Source organism: Pantherophis guttatus, chromosome 2 (genome assembly GCF_059756535.1).
Source record: "Pantherophis guttatus breed Tessera chromosome 2, ASM5975653v1, whole genome shotgun sequence".
Lineage (NCBI taxonomy): Eukaryota > Metazoa > Chordata > Lepidosauria > Squamata > Colubridae > Pantherophis > Pantherophis guttatus.
Window position 1 is genome coordinate 234,162,225 of NC_142064.1, and position 23,720 is coordinate 234,185,944.

Here is a 23,720-nt window from a genome sequence, read left to right on the forward strand (position 1 = left end):
TAAGATGTTGATTTATTTTGTTTTATGTGAATTAGAAAATGTGCAACCAAGGCATTTGCAGAATCTAATGGTCTTGGTCACCATAAAGAAATGAGCTTTATGATGCAGACTCCACCTTCTCTCTCTCTTTATCTCTCTCTCTCTTTATCTCTCTCTCTCTTTATCTCTCTCTCTCTCTCTCTCTCTCTCTCTCTGTGCAACATAATATAAATATAAAAATGGGTGGAGCTTGCATTATGATGTCACACTGTTAGTTTCATAATTTGCCCTTCCTCAGAGATACAAATTACTCTCCTTGCTATATTGCCCTATTGTAAACTTGTGCTCAGGAAATAGATGCCCAAGACACAGATGACTAGAACAGACAGGAAGGTTTCCTTCAAAAATAATTGACCAACACAAATATATATTTGATAATTCATGAACTACAAGCATTATTTGGGAGAAAAGAAGCTAATTTTGATTTTAATCATTTATGGTCATTAGGAATCCATGTTATAGCTTGCTTTTCAAATAATGTTTTGGTTGTTGTTATGCTACATGGCAAGGCTCTGCATTTATTGCGAGTCAAATGCACTTGTGCTTTTCATTCATTAGAAATTGAAGATACTCACGTGGTTTTTTTGTAGTCACATTTACCAGAACACTGGATGGACCAGTTCCAGCTGTGTTGTAAGCCCTCACTGTGGCAAAGTACATAGTATTGGCCTTAAGACTGGTAATGTTTTTTGTTGTTACATTGCCATTGACTCTTATTTTCTCAGTTGTTGAGTCTCTGGAATCATTCACCCAATATAAGACCTAAAGTTTAATAACAAAGACAGAATTTTTCTCCCTTAATTATGACAACAAAGTTGACAAAAAAAAGTTTCAGAAGCAACAAATAATTTTATAAAAACATATGTCACATATTAAATATAAATTATATGTAAGCACACTACTTCATTTTTTCCTTTTTTAGATCTCCAAATGTGAAATTGTTTTTATCTAGGCAGTTATAATTAAATAGCTACTGACTTAGACATTTTCTGAGTTCTAACAAATGCTTGATGAGGACTAGCTGATAATCTATGAACTACATTAGCTATTCTAATAACAAAGTCATTTTCCAAGTGTGGATTACTCACACAAAGTAGGAGGTAGAAGCCAAGTTGGCAGAACACCAACTTTTGAAGGACTAAAAATAAAGATTAGAGGGGAAAAATCCTCACAGATATAAGAAGATCTCAAAATACAACTGAGGTTTCACCTGGCTCCTTCACCCTGAAATAACAGTTCACCGTAGCTGAGGAAAATAACAGAAAATGATTCTTTATAGGTATCTAAAGAAATTATGCCTTTAGTGAGATGTAGCAGATTCAGAGCTGTAGTTACTACTTCCTTACCTGTTCTCCTTCCCCTGTTAAGTACAGGGTCAACTTGTTAAGCTAACAGTTATAATCTTGTCATATGTAAGAGAGTACTGTGCTATATTTCAAGGAATAGAACTGTAGTGTTTTCACATGTTGAAAGCTACCTACATTTGCAGCCTTGTTATTTTGCCTCCTTAATCAGTTGTACAGTGATTCATCCCTGAATCTAGTATGGGCATGTTCACATTATCTTTAATCAACATTCTACATATGATCTATGTAGCCTTTGGTTTTTGCTTTTTGGTATGCAAGAAACCATGAAAGTATGAAAGGAATGTGGTGGCTCAGTGGCTAAGATGCTGAGCTTGTTGATCAAAAGGTCGGCAGTTCAGCAGTTCAAATCCCTAGTGCCACGTAATGGAGTGGCTCCCGTTACTTGTCCCAGCTTCTGCCAAAGTAGCAGTTCAAAAGCACATAAAAAAATGCAAGTAGAAAAAGAGGGACCACCTTTGGTGGGAAGGTAACAACATTCCATGTGCCTTTGGCATTTAGTCATGCCGGTCACATGACCACAGAAATGTCTTTGGACAGCGCTGGCTCTTTGGCTTTGAAACGGAGATGAGCACTGCTCCCTAGAGTCAGGAACGAGTAGCACATATGTGCAAGGGGAACCTTTACCTTTACTTTATGCAAGAAACCAATATATTCTCCCCTCCTTCCCTTCCTTCCTCCCATCCATCCATCCTTCTTTCCTTCCTTTTTACAAAAAAGATATATACTTTTTATATTATACCCTGTTTCCCCTAAAATAAGACATCCCCTGATAATAAGACCAATCGGGCTTTTGAGCGCAAGTGCTAAAATAAGCTCCCCCCTTGAAAATAACCCCTCTCCAGAAATAAGCCCTCCCTGAAAATATTTAACTGCATGCGCAGCCGGTCCCTGCCATTTCCTCTGGTTGGGGTTAGGGAGACAGAGCTGGAAATCAGGTAAGATGGCAAGATGAGCCCCGTCTTGCTCCACGCACCCCAAAATAATAAAAGACATACCCGAAAATAAGGCCAAGCACTTATTTCAGAGTTCAAAAAAAATATAAGACAGGTTCTTATTTTTGGGGAAACACAGTATGTGTGTGTGTGTGTGTGTGTGTGTGTGTGTGTGTGTGTGTGTATGTATAGTATTCTACCTATAACAAGATAATGAGATGGAAACTACTTAAGCTGAAGAAAGGCTCAGTTGTCAAAAGTAAAACCCATATGGTGAAATAGCACACTAGAGCAAGAACAAAGACACATGTGAAATTAGTGAACAGACAAGATTATTTTAGAGAAAACAGCAGATGGGTACAGATGGGAAGCATATATTTTGGCTGAGAATATTTAATAGGTTTTCAACAACAACACCTCATAGCCAAGAATCCTTCCAGTATGTCTGGTCCATACAAGAGGGTTCCAAGATACTTCCATTTCAAAAGATGAGACACTTTGTACTGAAATGCCAGTCGGGGCTATCTGAGGCTCTAGGAAAAAGCAGAGGCACAGAGGCACTTGTTACTTAATTTTTTAGCAGACTATTCCTAAAACATTGGGAACATAGTTGCATAGTTGTTAAACTGAAAGATAGAAGAAACTTTATCATACTGTAGATATCCTGAAATAATAAGATTTATAATCTCATCCGTAAGATTTATGACTTAATTTAAAGACTTCCTGTGTATTAAGTATTAAACCACTGCATCATGTGCATATTGCATCAGCTGTATTACTGGGAGCATTTCAGATGGGTTTCCAAATTCTCTTTCCTATGACAGAAATAAATGGAAATATGAGATATGTACTACTTTACTTACCGTCCTCTCCAGAATACACAAGAAATACTGGGCTGAGGGTGCCTACTCCTTCATGATTAAACACACCCACTTTTACTTCAAAGGGAAATAATGATGGGATGCTTTCATTTCTGTAGATATATTTTGATGCCTCCACTGAAGTCACCACGGCTTTAGTCCAGCTGAAGGAGCCAAGGGGCCGAAACATAATAAGGTATCCAAATCCTTCCCCATTTTGTAGTTCTTCAGGAATGGACTGCAAGAAGCATAATAAATCACTTCTAACCAGTGTACCTGCTCTCTTCATCCCATCAAATATTTTAGGTGTATTGACTTGGTTGACTGGGCCTTGACGAGAAAATGTTTGTTCCACCAGTCAACATTGTATTGAAAGTAACAATTAAAAGAAAAATCTATTGAGACAATCAATTTAGAGACAAAAGACCTAAACAGCACCATTAAAATTATATACTTTAACAAAAGGGAGAGAGAAGGGTCAATGAGAGAAAAAAAATAGTGACATTCTGTAACATGAACCAAAGCAATTAAGAACTGAAACAGTGTTTCTTTATGAAAATATCACATAAGAATGATGACAGGAATCCCAGCCAAACTGACTGAGAGGCCTGATAATAGATTGACAAAGGACAATATTAGAGATAGAAAATTGTATCAATAGCCCCAAATAATTAATTACCTTACATAGATTAGAAAAAAAACAACCCTCAATTCTAAATCAGCAATAAGATCCAGCATAGGCACTTTGATTTTGTCATTAAAATCTACACACACACACACACACACACACACACACGTTGTATTTTAGAATGAAATAATCCTTTTCCATACTACTTGCCAAAATGACAGTGCATACCTTATTATCTGTTTTCTGCACCATTACCCTGGCTTGCTTTGAGCATCCTGATTCCCAACAACTTTCTTAGCTCCATTCAATCTTCTATCAGCACAGAAGACTTGATTTAAAAATTAAACTCAGTCTTAATTACGAAAACCAACTTTTCAAGAATTTTAACTTTTAAACTCAAAAGTATAATGATTATCTCAGATTCAGATTGATTCTTCTCTCCTATCTGTTCGACACACTTTGCCATGTTTACGTTTAAGTGTTTACTGTAGCTTTGAAATCTTACAATGGAAAATTAAAAATGCTGCATGAACACACTTTTGTACCACATAAAAATTAAATCCTCGATGGACTCATCTAAAATGTGTAGTTTATGAGAAGTGAGTGGGTGATAGATTTCTAATCCAGGTCTCAATCTGCTTAAGTTTTTTGTTTTCGTTTTTGGAGATCATTAAGGATCAGTTAGTTTCTGCTGCTTTCTGTGACTATTAGCATCTAAATAATTATAAATACTGCTGTTTACTCTTGTCTGAGTCTTAAGGGATAAAAAAGTTATACAATACCAATATTTAGTTTATTTATATCCACAATCTATTGGATTGTTTACATGATGGGTGACCAGAAGTATTTGTGTTTGCGTGTGTGGGAGAGAGAGAGAGAATGGGCATTGTTTATATAACTTAAATTATTTTTGATGTTTCTTTAATCTCAGAATTCATCAGCTAGCTATTTCATTCATCATAGTAAAGCAGGATTATGGTGTTCTGTTGTGTTAGCTAATTCCTAGAAGAAAAAGCTTCATGTCAAATGCAAATTAATTTGGAGCATCTGGGGGATTCAAATGTTCCCTATGTTATCTTTCTTCTTCTTTCTGGTATAAAGAAGAAAGAGATTATGAAAGGAGGGTTACAGTGTATGACGGTAGGTACATTTTAACAACCAATATTTATAATGTGCCCTTAATTTTGGGCCTAAAGTTTATATGAATTTGCATTAAAACATGTGAAAATGATTAGAAGGAAAGAAGAAATAAATTATATATATATATATATATATATATATATATATATATATATATATATATATATATATATATATATATATATATAACATTTCCCTTCACACCATTTATCTATTTACTTTCTAATGAATCAAAATGCCCATTTTGTTCTGAGTTTTCCTTTCTGTTTTCCCGGCATTACATATAGAATGCAACTGTCAGCTGTCAAGTCAATAGGAATAAAAGACTAGCACAATTTGTATGTTCCTTGTCACAGAGGAACATTTTTTTTTCTCAGAAAGATGGGTGTCATGCAGCTGTTTCTTAAAATAATGCATCTGAAATGTTACATTGGACTTATGCCAGAGCTATAAGTTATAAAATAAATAAAACAAAGTAAAATAAATGTGTCTTTGGTTGGTGCGGATAATGCACAGACTTATTTCACACATGCATACCGCTTGTATATTCTTAGTTCTTCTTTTATTTATTATATCACAAAACCCACAGCAACCCTCAGATGCTTAGATTACAGTGAAAAACAAAGCAAAGCACAAGAATCTAGAAAAACCGAAATCTATAATAGCAATAGAGGGACGTGGTGGCTCAGTGGCTAAGACGCTGAGCTTGTCGATCAAAAGGTCGGCAGTTCGGCTTCCGGTTTTGCTGCTTGTCGCTGCCAGACGTTCCTTTGGGATCGTCAGCTTCCATCGCCTGTCAGAGCCGCCTTCACAACGGAATGGCGGCTCGAAAAAACTCCGTTTCCATGAGGAAACGGAGATAGAGCCGGCAGGGGTGGGTAGAACTCTCTGCGGAGTCCCAAAAGTTTTTTTTTTACTTTTGGGATGGAGCGGATGAGATGCCCCGTATCCCCAGCTGCTGCTCCGGGCTTTGGGAGACCTCTGCTGATGCAGAGCTAGGCGTCAAAAGCGAGCCTGTAAATTTAACAGACTACTCAAAGAAAATGTGAGCTGGACCTGTAATACTGAACCGCAAGTATTTTACTGAATTTTTAAAAGAAATTACTTAAGAGAGAGGAGGAAAAGAAAGAGGAAAAAAAAGCCTTTTAAAATGGCGTCGGCTGGAGGAGAGGCTGAAAGGGAAAGTCCTTCCGTTTTTTATTACTACAATGTAGCGGAATAAATACCACTGGCTACATTTGTAGACAAAACTTCGCTCCTGTGTTTTTTTTCTCTTTTTCTCTCCCTTAGAGACCTGATATTGTTGTTGATTGGAAAGAAGTCTTTCTTGCTTTTTTTTTTTTTTTTTAACAAAGTCTGCCTGGGCGGAAACATGGCACTGAGACTCATAAAGTCAGATAAACAAGAAGTGGGGGGATTCCCCCACCAGCAACTTAAAGGAACAAGTTTTAACTCTTCAGTCTGAGAAACCTGATTTTAATATAATAGAATTTTTTATAGAAGAGATTGAAAGAAGGGAGGAGATTGTGAATCAGCAATTTGAAAAATTTAAGCAGGAAATTAAAGAATTGGTGAAATCTAAGTTTGATGTTTTGGAGAAAAAATTCTCAAAAATGGCTAATGGTTTTACAGAATTTATGATGCGGTTGGACACAAATACTAATGTACTAGAGTCTAAAATGGAAGGAACTCAAGATAAATTGGACAATAGAATCCAAAAAATTGAAAATGACTTGTTAAACATTCAGGATAATAGCTTAGAAGAAAAACTTAAAATGAATGCTGATCAAAAGTATGGTAATGCAGAAAATCTGCAACAGAAGATTGAAAAAGAGATTTTAATGGTACAATATAATTTTACAGAATATGCGATAAGATTAAGAGGTTTGCAGGAAAATAATAGAGATGATTTAAGGAAAATATCTTCTGAATTTCTAGCTGGGATTCTAAAGGTTCAACCTGATGAAGTGTTTAGTAGGATTGACAGAGTTTATCAAATCAACTCTTGGATTGCCAAGCAAAGGCAATTGCCTAGAGATGTGGTGATTTATTTTATAGATAAAGAAATTAGGAATAACATCGTGCAAAATTCCTTCAATTCTAAGTTGCAACTGCATGGAAGAAAGATTTGGATTTATAAGGAACTCCCACCTAAGATATTGATGGAAAGGAAGAAATTTGGTTTTTTGGTGAATGAGTTAAAAAAGAGAAATATCTCATTCAGGTGGGACGCCCCAGTTGGTATTATATTTAGATATCAAGGAGAAAGATATCAGCTAAACACTGTTGAAAGAGCGGAAGAATTTTATCAAAATAGGTTGAAAATGAACTTAACATCTTTAGGTATAATACACAATAAGCAGAAGGAGCCGGAAATAAAGGTAAAATATCGAAATATAGAGACTGTACCAGATGAATTGCCTTTGGTTTCATCGGATACCCCAGCTGGACTATCTATAAATCTGAGAGAAGTGGCATCTAACCTTAATGTGATGACTTATCAAGGCAAGGACAAGCATGGAAACCAATTAGGGGAAATACAAGGGATAAAAAAGAAATATGAGATACAAATACAAAACCAACAAGACCAATCTACAAAGCAGAACAAAATCCGACCAGATGATACACAATTTGTAGAAAAGAAACCAGGATGGAAACCAAACCCACAAAAAGTAAAGGAAAAAAGAAATAGGTGGCATAAAAATAGAAATTTCTAAATCAGGCAACAGTGAAGCCAGTGACTTTAAAATATGAATGATTATGTGTAAACACAGAAGAGGCGATGTATTGGTTAATATCATCCTGAAGATTGTGGCAGATCTCTGCATGGCCATAATTTGGGGACGTGAAATGAGCCTTAAACTGATGGATTTGAATTATCCATTTTGGAATTTTTTTTTTTGTGTTGATAAATATATTATATTATCTCGAATTACAAGGCAAGAGAATGATGCTGGGGCATGCAGAAGATCGGGTTGTTACCCACTACGATGACGGGAATTTATAATCCTGATGAAACCCACAATTATTACTATATGGAATATAATTATAATGTCACTCGGGTGGTTGTTTTTACTTTTATATATATAAGAAGATATTTACTACTGATGGGGGCAGATATGATTGAAGATCTTGAATAAACTGTTGCACCAGCAAGCTATGTTACCCGATTATGGATGTTGGTTCTACCAATCCAGTGGAAAGACCTTAAAGAAGATACTATATGGATTATAAATTTAAAGTTATTGTCTTTTCTTTTTTTTTTATTTAGATATAATGGAAAATATAGACATATATTTTTAAGTAGTGTGGGCAGTGAATTAAAGATATTAAGAAATGTGTATGGTAATTTTGCATGATAGTGGGTGAATAAGCTAGTTAGTAGATTGATTAGTCTAAGAAAAGGGATTTTTAAGTGATATATTTAGGGGAGTGGAGGAAATGGATAGAGTGGAATAAATGTTAAACTAGATTTGACGGGGAAGGCTGCTATGAAATGTTATAGTAATATACATAGAAGATTAAATGTTAAGTAGGACTTATTGTATAGTTTTAAAGTGGAGAAGTTATTTTATAATGTTATAGTATAATGTCCTTTTTTTCCCCCTTTTTTTCCTTTTCTCTTTTCTGAAATGTATGGATAAAGGGGGATGTTATAATATTAATAATATTTTTAGTAAGTAAAGGTCAATATCTAGAGGAGGGAGTAAGTAATCTGTTATGAATTAGGTTTTTTTTGTTATGAAGAAGTCACAGGGGGGGATGGGTGGGGTGGGGAGGGGGGGTTAGGGAGGGGGAGGGAGAGGGGGGGAAAAGGGGGAAAAATCTGTATTTGAAAACTTTTTCAATAAAAAAAAAAAAGGTCGGCAGTTCAGCGGTTCAAATCCCTAGTGCTGCATAACGGAGTGAGCTCCCGTTGCTTGTCCCAGCTTCTGCCAACCAGCAGTTTGAAAGCACGTAAAAAAAAGTAGAAAAATAGAGGCCACCTTTGGTGGGAAGGTAACAGCGTTCTGTGCGCCTCTGGCATTGAGTCATGCCAGCCACATGACCACAGAGATGTCTTCGGACAGTGCTGCCTCTTTGACTTGGAAACGGAGATGAGCACCACCCCCTAGAATTAGAAACGACTAGCACATATGTGCAAGGGAACCTATAATAGCAATAGCAATAGTACTTTGACTTATATATTGCTTCAAAGTGCTTTACAGCCCTCTCTAAACAGTTTATAGAGTTATAGAGCATATGCCCCCCAACAATCTGGATTCTCATTTTACTGAGATTGGAAGGATGGAAGGCTGTGTCAACCTTGAACTGGTGAGAATCAAACTGCTGGCATTTGGCAAAATTAGCCTGCAATACTGCATTCCATGTACCACCATGGATCTATCATATAACAATGTACATCCTGAAGCACCAAACTAAGTCATGTCCACAATAATTAAGTGCTATGGTAAAGATGCCTTCATAGCCTTTCAGCAAAATTCCAACCTGGATGCCCACTGGGTGCCAACTTGAAATGAGGCTGTCCCACAAGATAGATATCACCACAGAAAAAAACATTATTTTGGAGATCTACTCTTCTTAGTTTACATAGGTGGAAACCATGAACATCCTACCAGGATGAGCAAACAAGATTGGCGAATTCTTTGCATATGGCCCAGAGAAACATCATATTGTTGAATGCTGCCAAATGGACAAGTCGATGTAGAGAGACATACTTGGGAATCACCCAAGAGTTTGGTATAAGATGGGCAGGTATATAATTCTTTTAAATAAACAAATATTCCCATATCAGGTCCTGTTGAAAGATGATCCACCAGAGCAGAGTTTCTCATCCTTGGCAACATTCAGATGTGTGGACATCTTCTCCCAGAATTCTCCAGTCACTCTCAGTATTGCCCATCATCCCGTATACTGGTTGTGGAATTCTGGGAGTTGAAGTCCACACATCTGAATGTTGACATGGGTGAAAAACATTACACCAGAGTAACCAAAGCCAATAAACACATCTACTTTATGTAGCGTTTGTGGAAAAATATTTGTCCTAGTTCTTTAGATGGCTGTATGTCATTCAGTCTGACTGGTTTTTAAACTGGAATGTTCTTCACAATGAACAGAAAGAATGCATGGTAATGAAACAAAACTTTCTGTCAATCGGCTTTTAGTGGAAGTTAATCCTCTGCAAAGTTGCTCTTAAATGAAGACCTAGCTCTCCTGAGAAATCTGTAATGTTGGGAAAGTGAAAGGAAAAAGAAGAAAAGGATGACCAGCAGCAAGGTGGAGAGACTCAATTATAGTACAGTGACAATGGACATAGTTTTGGAAAACGTGAAGGACCAGACAGGGTCTATCACTCTATCTGGAGTGATAGATCACTCCAGAGAAAATCTATTTGTGTTGTTACTAGTAATTGACCACAGCAGAGTGGCACATAATCATAATAGCATTGAGGAAATTGACCTTATGAAATTTATTAAAAGAAGTATACAACACAGGGCTTTAATTGTTGTGGCAGTACAAATAGGAAATTTCTAGACATTTGAAGGTAAAGGTAAATGTATTTCTTGTGTTTGGTTTCCTTTTAGACCAGTGGTTCTCAACCTGTGGGTCGGGACCCCTTTGGGGGTCGAATGACCCTTTCACAGGGGTTGCCTAAGACCATCCAAAAACACATATTTTCAATGGTCTTAGGAATAATTTTATGGTTGGGGGTCACCACAACATGAGGAACTGTATTAAAGGGTCGCGGCATTAGGAAGGTTGAGACCCACTGTTTTAGACTTAAAAAATGGGAGTGGATGGATGGAATATATACAATATTATATATATGTTTTTCTTCTAGCCAGGTTTTCCCTACGTAGCCAAGGTTTTTTTGTAGCTCCAGCTCATGTATGTATGTATGTATGTATGTGTGTATGTATGTGTGTGTATATATATATATATATATATATATATATATATATATATATATATATATATATATATATATACATATACATATACATATATATATATATATATATATATACATATATATATATACATATATATATACATATACATACATATATGTGTGTGTGTGTGTGTGTGTGTGTGTGTGTAATATTTTATGTAAAACTTAGGTTATTCCTAAATTCATCAGCTCAAAATCCATAGTACTTTCCTCTTACTAAAATTCATTCTCAGTGTATTGGTTCTTGTCCAATCAACATTATTTTTCACTCTTATTTCTATGTTTATATTGTTATCCATCCTGCAAAACATCAGATCCTTACCCTAAGAAGTATACTTAACCCAGGGGTAAAATCAAATAAAAGAATGAAGCTTAAAGTAAAAGAGAAAATAATATGTGGATATTTCAATTGTTGTTGCTCATAATTACACATTTAATTATATGTGGGGGGGGGAGGAGAACAAGGAACTGTTGGTCCCAAAGTATTGCTTAGAATGTAATTCCTAGCTGCTTCATCCAGGAAGACCAAAATTGAAAGATCAATGGCACTGTAATATGTTTATTTGATTGTGATTGATTAGGTGCCATCAGTTTGATGTTAACTCTAGGGATAACATAAATAGACGTTCATCAGAATGATCTAACCCCAACCTGGCCTTTCAGCTCCTCTAATGAGACACTGATGGGACAGTTCAAAAGAAATCAACTTTGAGCAGCAAGTTCAGATCCAGAATACATAATATTTTTTGGGGGTTACCTTGGGTTATCCTTGCTGGCATGTTTCTTTACAATTCTCTAAAGTCACAGATGGCTAGAAATAAATGTTGATTTCATTGGAACTTATTAGCAAATTAACCTAGGTTGAAGTCTTATGCATGAATCATCTATTTGCCATCTAAGCATTCATATAATGATACTTGATATTGAAAGGCCTTATCTTTTTTTTTTTTTTAATGTATGACAAGATACAAATTACCAGCCTTATATTCCAAAATAACAAGGGTGGAAGGACCAAGAAGCAACTAAAGTGTTTCATGCATTAAACACTTAGACTGGAATGTTAAGCTATCTTCTGCATAGTAATGATAAGAGGGCTATAGATGACTTCCAAATATCTTTACAACATTTTTCTCAGTTTACTTCTCTAAATTGCTAACAATAACACAACAAAGTGACTTTGTTAGAGCTGTCTTATATGTTCCACTCATTATCTTGAAGACCTGAGATTGATTTACAAATTACCTCCCACGTGATGACAAGTTCAGATCGGCTTCCTCCACCTCCGCTCACATTTGTGGGTGCCACTGTGGGAACTAACAGAGAGAAAAACACACATACACAACAGACATTTATATATATATGTATAAAATCTGCCATATGCATGCATGGCTCTGTGTAAAGAAGATAATTTGAAATTCAAAGTCACATAGTCACATCACCATAGCTAGCTATGGGAAAAGAATAATAAAATACGGAATACTTTCTGGGCCCAATATGTTGTTATTTGAAGTAACCATGACTGTATCTACAAATAACATGGAGAAATTGTCCATTGAGACTGAGAAGGGGATTATGCTGATAGCCTAGCTCCATGGAGATTTGCAGCTTGGTTTTGAAACATATTGGGATAGCTGTTCCTAGAAAATACAGCCAGCTGTCACTGTGATATAACTAATTTCTCTGTCATAGATCATCTCTCTGAAATCAATCTGAAGCAATAGACATTCATAAGTGACTTCTGTATAGTCTGCAATCCTATATAGGTATTTCTCGATTTATGACAATTGGGACCAGAAATTCCATTGCTAGGTAAGGAGATTATTAAATGAGTGTTTACAATTTCATTATCATTTTTTGCTATGGTTGTTAAGTGAATTGTTGCAATTAAGTGAACCAAGCCAATTTGGCTTTCCATGTTGACTTTGCTTGTCAGAAGCCAGCTGGGAAGATTGCAAATGGTGATCAAATGATGCTGCAAGATGACAGTGGCTAAGTGCCTGAATTTTGATCCTGCGACATTGGGGATCCTACAATGGTCGCAAATATGAGGACTGGTTGTAAGACACTTTTTTTGCTGCTGTTGTAAATTTCAAACAGTTGCTAAATGAATGGAGGGCTGCCTGAGTTCTGTTTTCACTGGCAGAGGGTTGCAGGAGGCCATTGCAGCCAAAAACAGAACATGCGAGGGCCGCAGGCAGCCTGCCCAAGCTCCATTTTCACTGGCAGAGAGTTGCAGGAGGCCATCACAGCTGAAAACAGAGCATGCTAGGACCGCAGGCAGGCCTCCCCCACCCCCCCAAGCTCTGTTTTTGCTGGCAGAGAGTTGCAGGAGGCCGTCACAGCCAAATATGGAGCTCGGGAGTCCATTTTTGCTAGCAGAGTGCTCAGGTCACAACAGGCACCTGCAACATGAGTGATGTTGAGCTGGCCATGCCCACCCTGGCCACACCCACCCCAGCCTTCTGAGGTCAAACACAACCCTGATGCAGCCATCAATGAAATTGAGTTTGACACTTCTGATCTACAGGATAGCCAAGAAACATAACCTTTTCATTTTTGACAAATTTGTGATTTCTTTTCCTGCGGGGTAGACTGTATTCATAAAACTAAGTTTATATCTTATTTTTGGATGGAAATGGGTCATCAAATTTTGAGTGAATTGCTTAGGAGTTACCCAACATAGGAAAAGTCAATGGGATGATTAACTAAAATGAAGGATTAAAATGAGACTTTTTAAGCCAAGCATAGCTAACATCCAACTGTCCAATGAATTAGTTCATGCTCATTTAGGCTTGTATTTACTGTATTTGCATAGGAAAGAAATTAATACCACTGCTCAACAAAGCTTCAACTGGTCATAGCTGAGAATAAGATGAAAATTTTCAGATAACTGCACAATTAATTCTTTCTTCCATTTTAATAAAATGGGTAATAGCTCATTTGCTTGTAGAAAAAGTATCAATTTGTGATCAGGTTTCAAATGGACACTCCATTTCCCCTTTTATTACCATTTGTTGCACCTGTTTCTCTGAAGATGACATTAATTAGCAATGTCACCATCTAGTAAAGAGCTACAAAACACAATTGATTCCATATTGTTTTTGGAACAGTTTATATTGCTAAAGTGGGTAGGATTAATCCAAATCTCAAGTACTGCACAGTAAATGAAAGGTGCTACTCTATTTCATTATCTTTCATACAGGTTATCCTTGATTCAGCACTGTAATGGAGCCTGCCCATTATGGCCAAAAGTGGCGAGTGTTGTTAAGCAAGGCAACCATGTGATTGTCTTGCTCACCTCTGTTCTCTCCAATGCAGTCATTATGTGATTATACAAGTTGTTAAGCAGACCACATGGAACTCATGGGAAGACCTGAAAGACCTAGTGCAGACCCATGTCCACCTCCCTAAGGCCTCCTGAGCAATCTGTGCTCCAGTTCCCACCCCTTGGAGTCTTCACAAGCTTTGCTTTCCACACCACCAGGCCCTATATCCTCTTCTCCCAAGCCCAAGTCTAGTCACCATATGCATACTCACTTTTGGAAGATCTGGGGAGCTCCAGAGCTGATATTGGTGAAAAGAGGGGAGGTTGCTCCACCTCTTGCCCTCTCATTGCAGCCACTCCAAAAATGCTGCCTGCTTCTGGGATAGAGCCACATCATGGCCTAAGGATGTTGAGGAATGACCTGTCCTCTTTCCCTAATATGAGCTCCAGAGCTCTCAACTCAGCTTCCCTACAGGTGGACAGGAGAAGTGGCATCCATACGTTGTAGGGCTTCCTACCAGAAGCTGGCACCATAGTTTTGCAAGCCATCCAGAGTCACTGACAGTGAATAGGTGGTCATACGCATTTTCTTAAATATGAATGAATGAATGAATGAATGGATGGATGGATGGATGGATGGATGGATGAATGAATGAATGAATGAATGAATGAATGAATGAATGAATGTTCAAAGTGACAACACTCCAAAAATAGCATCCTCTTAGGTCTCACGCAGCCTAAGGATGCCGAGGCGTAGAATGGGTTGCCTTCTTTCTATAGTGTGAGCTCTGGAGCATCAAATATTTTCCAAAGACCAGTGCTGGGTGACATGGAATGGGAGGAGTTTCTGGAGTACAGTGGAATGAAAAGCAGGTTTATCAGTTTCTTAAGTGATAATTGCCACTTGTTCAGGAGTTGCAGCTGGTGCCGCACTCAAATCCAAATGGACACATTCCATTACCAAGCAAGTTTCAGTATTGCATATCAAGTCTCCTCCCCCTATTCCTTATTAAGTCAAGGCATGCTTTATTAGAGACCAGCACTGCATCAAGCAGTAGAAGCAATCAAAGACTGGGGCACTAGCTCTTCCCAACAGCAGGCGTAAGGGTTGAACATTTTCCTGAATTGGTCATATCATTGGAATATTTGCTTGAATTGATTAACACATTGGTCAGTCAACTTTTAAGTATTTCACATTTCTGAAGAATATGGCATGTTGCTTAAATAGATCCATGGGTGGTGTCATGAAGAATATTGTGGGGTGCGGGTGGAATGAGGGAGTGAGGGGGAAAGTGGGTTTGCTATCAATCTAGTAGCCAACTCCAGTGGTACATATACATATCCATGCTTGCATGTGTGTGTTTATATATTCTGATATAAAATTAGAAAAAGAAAATGATGTAGCTTTTGCTGTTAATCTGGAAAAAATTAAAAGAACTGGAATGAATATATGCATTTTGCTTTGAACTGTGATACCAGTTTTTTTTTTAATCAATGTATCTACATAGCAGCATCCACTGGGGCCATTAAACCAGTTAGTCTGATGAAAGCAGCTACAAACAGCCATTAGAATCAAGCCTTAGCCATTAGAATCAAGCCATTAGAATCAAGCTTTTGTGTGTGCATTGCTATATATCCTAAAAGCACAGAGCTTGTGGCATGATTGCATCATGCTGCCTTTGCTGTTTGAATGAAAGCAGCTGGAGCCTGCAAATATTTATGGATTTGCAAGTGAAAAAAAAGTGTTGACATACACACACACAAATGTATATGTGAAAATACATTAGGGAATGCATAGCACTGTTTGCATTCAGATAGTTGCCTGCAAGTTAGTGTTAGGTAATGATGCTAATACTATAAATTGTATATATAATAGTATAAATATGCTAATTAATATGTAATAAAATTTCCTTTCCTTTCCTTTCCTTTCCTTTCCTTTCCTTTCCTTTCCTTTCCTTTCCTTTCCTTTCCTTTCCTTTCCTTTCCTTTCCTTTCCTTTCCTTTCCCTTCCCTTCCCTACCCTACCCTACCCTACCCTACCCTACCCTACCCTACCCTACCCTACCCTACCCTACCCTTCTATATATCTATTCAAAAGTAAGTTTAAGGGAGTTCAGTACGGCGTAAATCCAGGTAAATAGGCCAGTGGTGAAATTCAATTTTTTTTACTACCTGTTCTGTGGGTGTGGCTTGCTGGGCGTGGTGTGACTTGGTGGGTGTGGCAGAGGAAGGATACTACAAAATCTCCATTCCCACTTCACTCTGGGGCCAGCCAGAGGTGGTATTTGCCGGTTCTCTGAACTGCTCAAAATTTCCGCTACTGGTTCTCCAGAACCTGTCAGCACCTGCTGGATTTCACCCCTGAAATAGGCCTTTAAAAAAATGTTTTATTGAAGACAGATAGTGTCTTCATCACCCCCCCTCCAATATGTAGTAAGGGATCAAAAGAGAAGGAGAACATTGTGACATCATGGACAGCCTCTCCACTGTCCTGAATTTTGTCTTCCATTACGGAAGGTTTCATATTGCAATTATTAGCCTTAAATTAATGTGAAATAGTCTAGATGCCAATATTTAGCTGAAAAGGGGAACAGAGAAATATAAATAATTAAAGACAAATAACCCTCTAAATCCTTTATTGTGCTTTGAAGGTTACTGAAAGGTAAACCATTATGATGTAATATTATGATGAGTGAAACTGTATTTTAAGAGCTCTTAAACCTGTCACTAATATTTTAAGTAGCTTACTAGATGCTTTAGTTCTTAGTAGCTCCGATGGTGTACTTGGTTCCCCAATTCCAATATTGTTGGCAGCTACAACTCGAAACTCATATTCAACCCAGGGATTTAGATCAACCACTGTAGCTGTGCGGGTCTTTCCATTAATGACTTCAGGAACTTAAGAAAAACAAAACAAAAATAAAAGGGTTAGAGAGAGACAATTTTTAAAAACAGCATGAATGTAATTCAGAAATGTGTACCTGTTAAAACAGCTTGCCATCCAACTGAAAAAGGGGTCCTTGTCTGAACTGTGTAGGTATGGACAGGACTGTTGTTTTCTGCTCCTGATTTCCAATTCAGCACTGCAGTTGTACTAGATACGTATTCAATAGTAACCTCTTTTGGTGGGCCAGGAATGCCTTGTTAAAACAAAAGATTCATTGTCAACTTTGAACCAAACCTGGTAGCAGCCATTTTTCTGTTCCTCAGTTGCCACACAGAGGGGGAAGGAGATTAGAATGCCTTACTAGACACAACAGAGAGCTTTCTCGTGAAAATCAAGGTCATCTCTATTGGCAATGAATAAGGTCGGGGAAGGAGTGCCTGGAGAGCCCACCAATTAACCCAATTGGCCAGTGTGACCTATGATACTTGGGGATGGGGTTATTTCCTAGTTTAATTACACTGAAACAGTGGGAAAGATTTAGAATTGGTTTTCCTCTGAAGCTGTGCCGATATGATGTACTCAATAAAGAAGACATTTGAGAAGGGTCCTAGTCTCAGAGTTCTGATTTGCTTGGGTTCATTAGTCGGAGCCTTGACATCCATATTATTTTTAGCAGAATTGTTTGAAGTTCTTTGCGGTTTAGGGTTTACTGGTGAACTTGGTACTAATGCACCTGATTAAAGGGGATTGTTCGAAATAAACATGGGAAATTCCCTTCAACCAAGTAGTGTGTACCCTAAAGGCTAAAATATCTCACATAAGTACCTACATAAAATAGATTTGATTTGGAAAGATTCTTTTCGATCCAGGCTTAGAACCTTCCTGATACCGAGGAAAAACCATACTTGGCATATCTGAAAAAGAAGTCATGCTGACTGGGAGATGCAGTTCAGCCGTCTCCTTTGCTAGCAATTTCCCATCCCTCTCAAAATAATGCAGCCTAAGCTACATAATGGACTTTTCTCTCCACTTCTTAGGCAACCACACAAAATTATTCCCTTCTGTTTTTAGCCATAAAATCCCTTCAATGGTCTTGGGAATGAAAGTAGCATATTATATCAGTGTTTCATGGCCTTGTCAACTTTAAGCTGTATGGATTTCAGAATTCCCCAGCGAACAATGGGTTTTGTAAATGAAATAAGCACTAAAATCCAAATCTCCATTCCTAGTCATTCTGCTACTTCCAGTTAATACGGAATGAACCAACTATTATCATATGTCCTAGAATACATGGCATCCTGTAGCTCCCTATCTTATAATTGCTGTCTACAGGATATGTGAAGTAATTTGAACCTACAGTAGGAACATGACAAATTAAGTGTTCAAGATTCCATCTGCCATGCAGCCACTACCAATGTTCATACCTGTTTCTTCACTGGTACTCCTGGGAGTGGCTTTCTTTCCCAATCATATCTAAACAATTATATCTAAGCCAAATAAAATTCCAGTTTCCCTTTCCATTGCAGCCTTTATACGATTCAAGATTAAATAATTCTTGGCTTTAATATTTATAGGTCAGCCTTTAGAGCAACATACATTTTCAATATAAAACAGTCAATTGCCTATAGAGCAAATTTTAATTTCAAGGGAATATATAACAGTTGGACATATATCTGAGCTACAGATCATTAGTTATGCATATTTAATTTAATCAGCTTCTCTAAAATTTAAGGGTATTAAGCACTTCTATATAATTAGCTTAATTTTTAGAGTTTATAGACTTACCTCTTACAATTATTTCTGCTGATGCTGATAGAGTGTCCATCAATGTTTGCACAGTGCACATGTATTTTCCAGCATGATTTAGCTGAATATTTCTTATCATAAGATCCCCTACAGAATCCTTAAATAAAAAGAACACAAACAATTAATCACACACGATGCATTTCCCATCATGCATATTTTTATAACGTGCTAAATATTAATAAAGATGCAGTTTTTAAATTGAATTATACAATAGTGTCATCTTTTTTTTTTCATTCAGACATTTTTATTACAATTCCCACAAATAATGCCAAAAATGAAAGCAAAAACTAAATGGATGTGGCTACGTAAAGCAATAAAGCTTCCATTGAGTAGATTTTGGAAACAGACTCCAAACTAAAACTTATGACTTAGAAGAAACATGCCCATGAAGTATATTTTGCTGTCTTACCAGCACACATCTAGTTTAATAAGATTTTATCAAGCATTTTTAGAAGAAAGTGCTCCATTCCTAATGGTGGGATTGAGTTAGCTCCTCTTTAATTGTAGAAAAGAAAACTGTGTTGCTTAGATTGAGTATTTCATTGATTACTGCAGTCACTCACAGCCTCTCTGCTAGAAATTTCTAGAACTATAATACCAGTAGAAATGTGCAACTATTTTTAACAAATAAGGTCTCAGCTCTACGTTTGGAGGCAATGTCTTCTTTAAAAGAAGTCATAACAGATCTCTTTGAATCTTTGCGAGTTCTCAACTTCTTCCATTTATTTACTTTTTTATTACATTTTATTACATGAAGTGATTCTGGGTGGCTTACATAATGATAAAAAGTTAATGCAAAATTATTAAAATTAAAAGGTAAAGGTTCCCCTGCACATATGTGCTAGTCATTCCCAACTCTAGGGGGTGGTGCTCATCTCCATTTCTAAGCCAAAGAGCCAGCACTGTCCCAAGACGTCTCCATGGTGATGTGACCAGCATGACTAAATGCCGAAGGCGCACGGAGCTCTGTTACCTTCCCACCAAAGGTTGTCCCTATTTTTCTACTTGCATTTTTTACGTGCTTTCGAACTGCTAGGTTGGCAGAAGCTGGAAGAAGTAATGAGAGCTCACCCCATTACGTGGTGCTAGGGATTTGAACTGCTGAACTGCCGACCTTCTGATCGACAAGCTCAGCATCTTAGCCACTGAGCCACCACACTCCTTATTAAAATTAAGAGATACTAAAAAAGAGACTAAAACCCAAGAGGATGGGCAAAACACGGGTGGGGATCTTCTCTTTACCTCATCAGCTACCCCTAGCATAGAACCATTGGGGCTCCAGACCAGCTAGCAGAATCAGGTTTTAAGGCCTTTCGGGAAGGGCAAAAGGATGGAGGCAGATCTCATTTCCAGCAGGAAAATCAAAGAGTGTGGGTGTGGGTGGGGGGGAAGTAGACTATGTTTACTATCGTCATGCCTTGCCTTTGTCATGGAAAAAAATAAGTGCTTTTCTAAGTGCTCAGTTTCTTAAAGCATCCAAAACAGAGAGAAAGCTTAACAATTTTAGAAATACTCTGTTATTATAATTTAGGCCAGATAATAGTTTCAAATAATTATGCAGTGCAAAACATAATACTAGATGCTGACTGCACAGATGATAGCTTTCTATGATACATCTGTTACACACATACATACATTATACAAGCGTACATAAAAAAAATGTCCCTGTATGTAGTTTACTACAGAAAAAAAAATTAAAAACTAATCATCATGTGATTTCAAAATGAGATTTTTTTAAAATGGGTATACAAAAGCAAAAGTATGTGCACACAAACAACAATGAAAAGAAACTTACACCTCCAGCTCTTTCAAAATGGGTCATTCTTCTTTTAAAATCGATAAGATCTCCATTGAATGACCATGAGAAAACAACCTCAATGGATGGGTCTTTGGATACTTGACAAGGCAGAACTACACTTTCTCCAACGATAACATCAATGTCACAAGGAGGGTTAACGATGACAGTTTTTTCTGTGGGACAAGAAAAAGTCCTTCTTGAGCATACAAGAAATTGACAAATGCCAGGCATTTCAAGAATAACTACAAAGATCCCAAAGTTCTTTTTTCAAAGACGTAAAGGTCATTTCAACCACTTCAACCAAATCATTATCCTCAGCCACTTCATTAGCAACCTTCTAGTTTACTTGGGAGACAAGAGAATGTACCACATGTTTGATCCCTGCACCTGTTTACTATTGTTCCAATGATTGCTTGATAAATTACGTAGCGATAACAACTCCCTTGTTATAAGCAGTTTAAGTGAGTATGTTGATGAAAGCATTATGCAGTCATGGTAATTCATATGCATGTAAATAAATTGCAGTAGGAAGCCTGGATACAGTGATAAATACTGTACCAATTATGTAGATTGGTAGGAAAACAAAAAGGATGTTGTGACATAGCAATATAATGGCCATCAATCTGGACAATAGTATAAATAGAGGACTCCAGTGTTCCCCACTTGCAATGTTTGTTGATTTTTTTTTTATGAATTGTGTATTTATTCACAATTCTATCAGTACTTATTTTTTTTTATTATTTTTTTTAATTTGATTTATATGCCGCCTTTCTCCGGAGACTCAGGGCGGCTTACAATGTGTTAAGCAATAGCCTTCATACTTTTGTATATTTATACAAAGTCAGCTTATTGCCCCCACAAACTGGGTCCTCATTTAACCTACCTTAGAAAGGATGGAAGGCTGAGTCAACCTTGAGCCTTGGAGAGATTCGAACCAGCAGTAAATTGCAGGCAGCTGTGTTAATAACAGGGTGCTTTAAACCACTGTAGTACCAAGGCTCTTTAAGGATGCTAGTTAAAAGAAACATGATGATTCCCCCCCTCCTTCAGATAGAGGGAAAAATCTGATTTTGAAAATCAATTGATACTTTGAATCAGGCACAAAATTCTCCTGAGATATTCACAAGATAGTGGATAAGTATCCTTTTGCCCACCTTGACTGGCCCTAGATGCAACACTTGGAAAATAAACATTTGTCTATTTCTTCTTGCTTGTGTGACCCAAAATTCAATTGAAGAGACTATTTAGGTTGAAATCAGTTGTACGAAGGCAAGTAACATGCACTTTTAAAAATATATATCTAGCTTCTCTGTCTCTTTCTTTTTCCCTATCAGAGTTTCATCTCATGAAGATTAAGGGTTAATCTTTCAGATCACAATCCTGCTTTATCTCTTTTTACCTCTTTAAGTGCCCAGGGTGATTGACAGGTTAGGCTGCATGATCTGAATATGAATTTCCAGCCAAGTGTATCTGCCACTTGTTTAAGCACAGGGTCGAAGAAGCTGGAGAAAAGTCTACGATTAACATTTTATGTATCTTTCATTGCAAAGAAAATGGAAATGGATTCTGGAAAACAGAATCCAGAAAATGCCACACACTGTTATTTTATTTTGTTCTACTATGCTACGTTAAGCAGTTCAACCGTGCATTCCATGAAATATGCATTCTTGCAGTCTTAGAAGAATAAAAGGTATCTGTCTCTCTGGATATAGCAGTCTAACCAGATCAAATCAATTTCTATGAGTGATGCTGAAATGATTGCTTCATTTGACTCAAGCTGTTGTGTCTTATGAGTCTTTCTTTAAAACTTCCTTTTTTCTCATTAACTATCTGCTTTGTTTGCTATCTGTAGGAATGTATCATGGAGCAGAACCTGTTTCCAAAAAGAAGAATAGACAAAGTATTCAGTGCACCTGAAGTATAATAGAGATTTCTATCACTAAAGATAAACAGCCCAATGAGCAGCAGTAAACATTAGATTTGTTTATTAGATTCTGACATTTCAGTTGAATACAGTATAGAAGCAATGAGGCCTGTAATTGAACAGCCCAAATTCTCCAGAAGGGAACCAAAACAAATGTTCTCTGAAAATATTGTAATTGTTATATTATGTTATTATTTTGATGTTTAATAAAAACTTCAATGGTCAAATTAAGGCTTTCATTACATTAAAAAAAAACATCATTGAACCACCATACATACAGTAGTTATGATCCATCTCTACTGTGTGCATGATGCTATTTACATTATTTACAGAAGAACACACTTCTGTTCATGTAGTTACGTGGAAGTAGAATTGTATACTGTATGTTGGAAGAAATATAAGCATAATTTCAATGCAGTGGGAATGGTTTACCTAAAAAGTATCTGTAAGAATACAGGAAAAAATAGGTATAAGAATGAATGGGTACTTAAGGAATGTGAATTGAATTCAGGCATGAGTGAGCAGTAGGAAGATAGTATGTTTCAGAAGTTTGGTCACGTAAATAAAATAAGTATCAAACCACAAAACAAATATAAGGAAGAATAAATGGATTGAATGGAAGGGGAAGACCGAGGAAGTTACGGTTGCGTGGAGTTGATGAAAGTTCTGGAGACCTGAAAGAAAGGAGTGAATAGTTTTTAAAAAACCAAATTGCGGTGTACGAAGGACTGTATGGCCATTGGGCAAACAAGAATTCTTTGCAAAGTTAAAATGTGTAGTGCAGGTGTAAACTAGATTTAGCTATATTTCCTTTTCTTTTTTGTGTGTCATGCCTTCTATTCTTTGTATGATATTGCTTACTTCAAAAAGGAATAGCCCAATGAGAATGTACTGTATGTACATATGTGCAGTAACACTTCATGTTATTAGCTGGGACTAATTTTTATTAGTTATTATCAGTTATTAGCGGTTGTTTCAATTCAACTCAACTCAACTCAACTCAATTCAGTACAGAATTTCAAGCATGCCAATAAAGACAGACTAGTGAGCAGCAGCTTCATTTCAACCGCAATTAGTTTTTACAGCTTGGAGGTAGGTGGGTGGGTTGGAATGGAAACAGG

The 23,720-nt window shown here is 37.0% G+C and overlaps 1 protein-coding gene across 12 annotated transcripts in view; it reads right to left on the minus strand.

Annotated features, from left to right (window-relative positions):
• The window catches only part of CNTN6 (contactin 6), a 229,013-nt gene that overhangs the window by 13,840 nt on the left and 191,453 nt on the right, over positions 1-23,720 (minus strand). For 11 of the 12 annotated variants that reach the window (XR_004595209.3, XM_034440535.3, XM_034440534.3 and 8 more), the window contains 8 exons: positions 20,673-20,848; positions 18,857-18,974; positions 17,166-17,324; positions 16,933-17,082; positions 12,162-12,232; positions 3,202-3,436; positions 2,756-2,871; positions 615-801 (listed from right to left, as the gene is read on the minus strand). Coding sequence is in view for 11 of the 12 variants with exons in the window: in XM_034440535.3 (XP_034296426.2) it covers positions 615-801; positions 2,756-2,871; positions 3,202-3,436; positions 12,162-12,232; positions 16,933-17,082; positions 17,166-17,324; positions 18,857-18,974; positions 20,673-20,848 (1,212 nt within the window). In the remaining variant the exon portion in view is untranslated. Of the gene's footprint in view, positions 1-614; positions 802-2,753; positions 2,872-3,201; positions 3,437-12,161; positions 12,233-16,932; positions 17,083-17,165; positions 17,325-18,856; positions 18,975-20,672; positions 20,849-23,720 lie in introns of those variants that run through there. The other variant, XM_087887917.1, reaches the window with a different exon arrangement.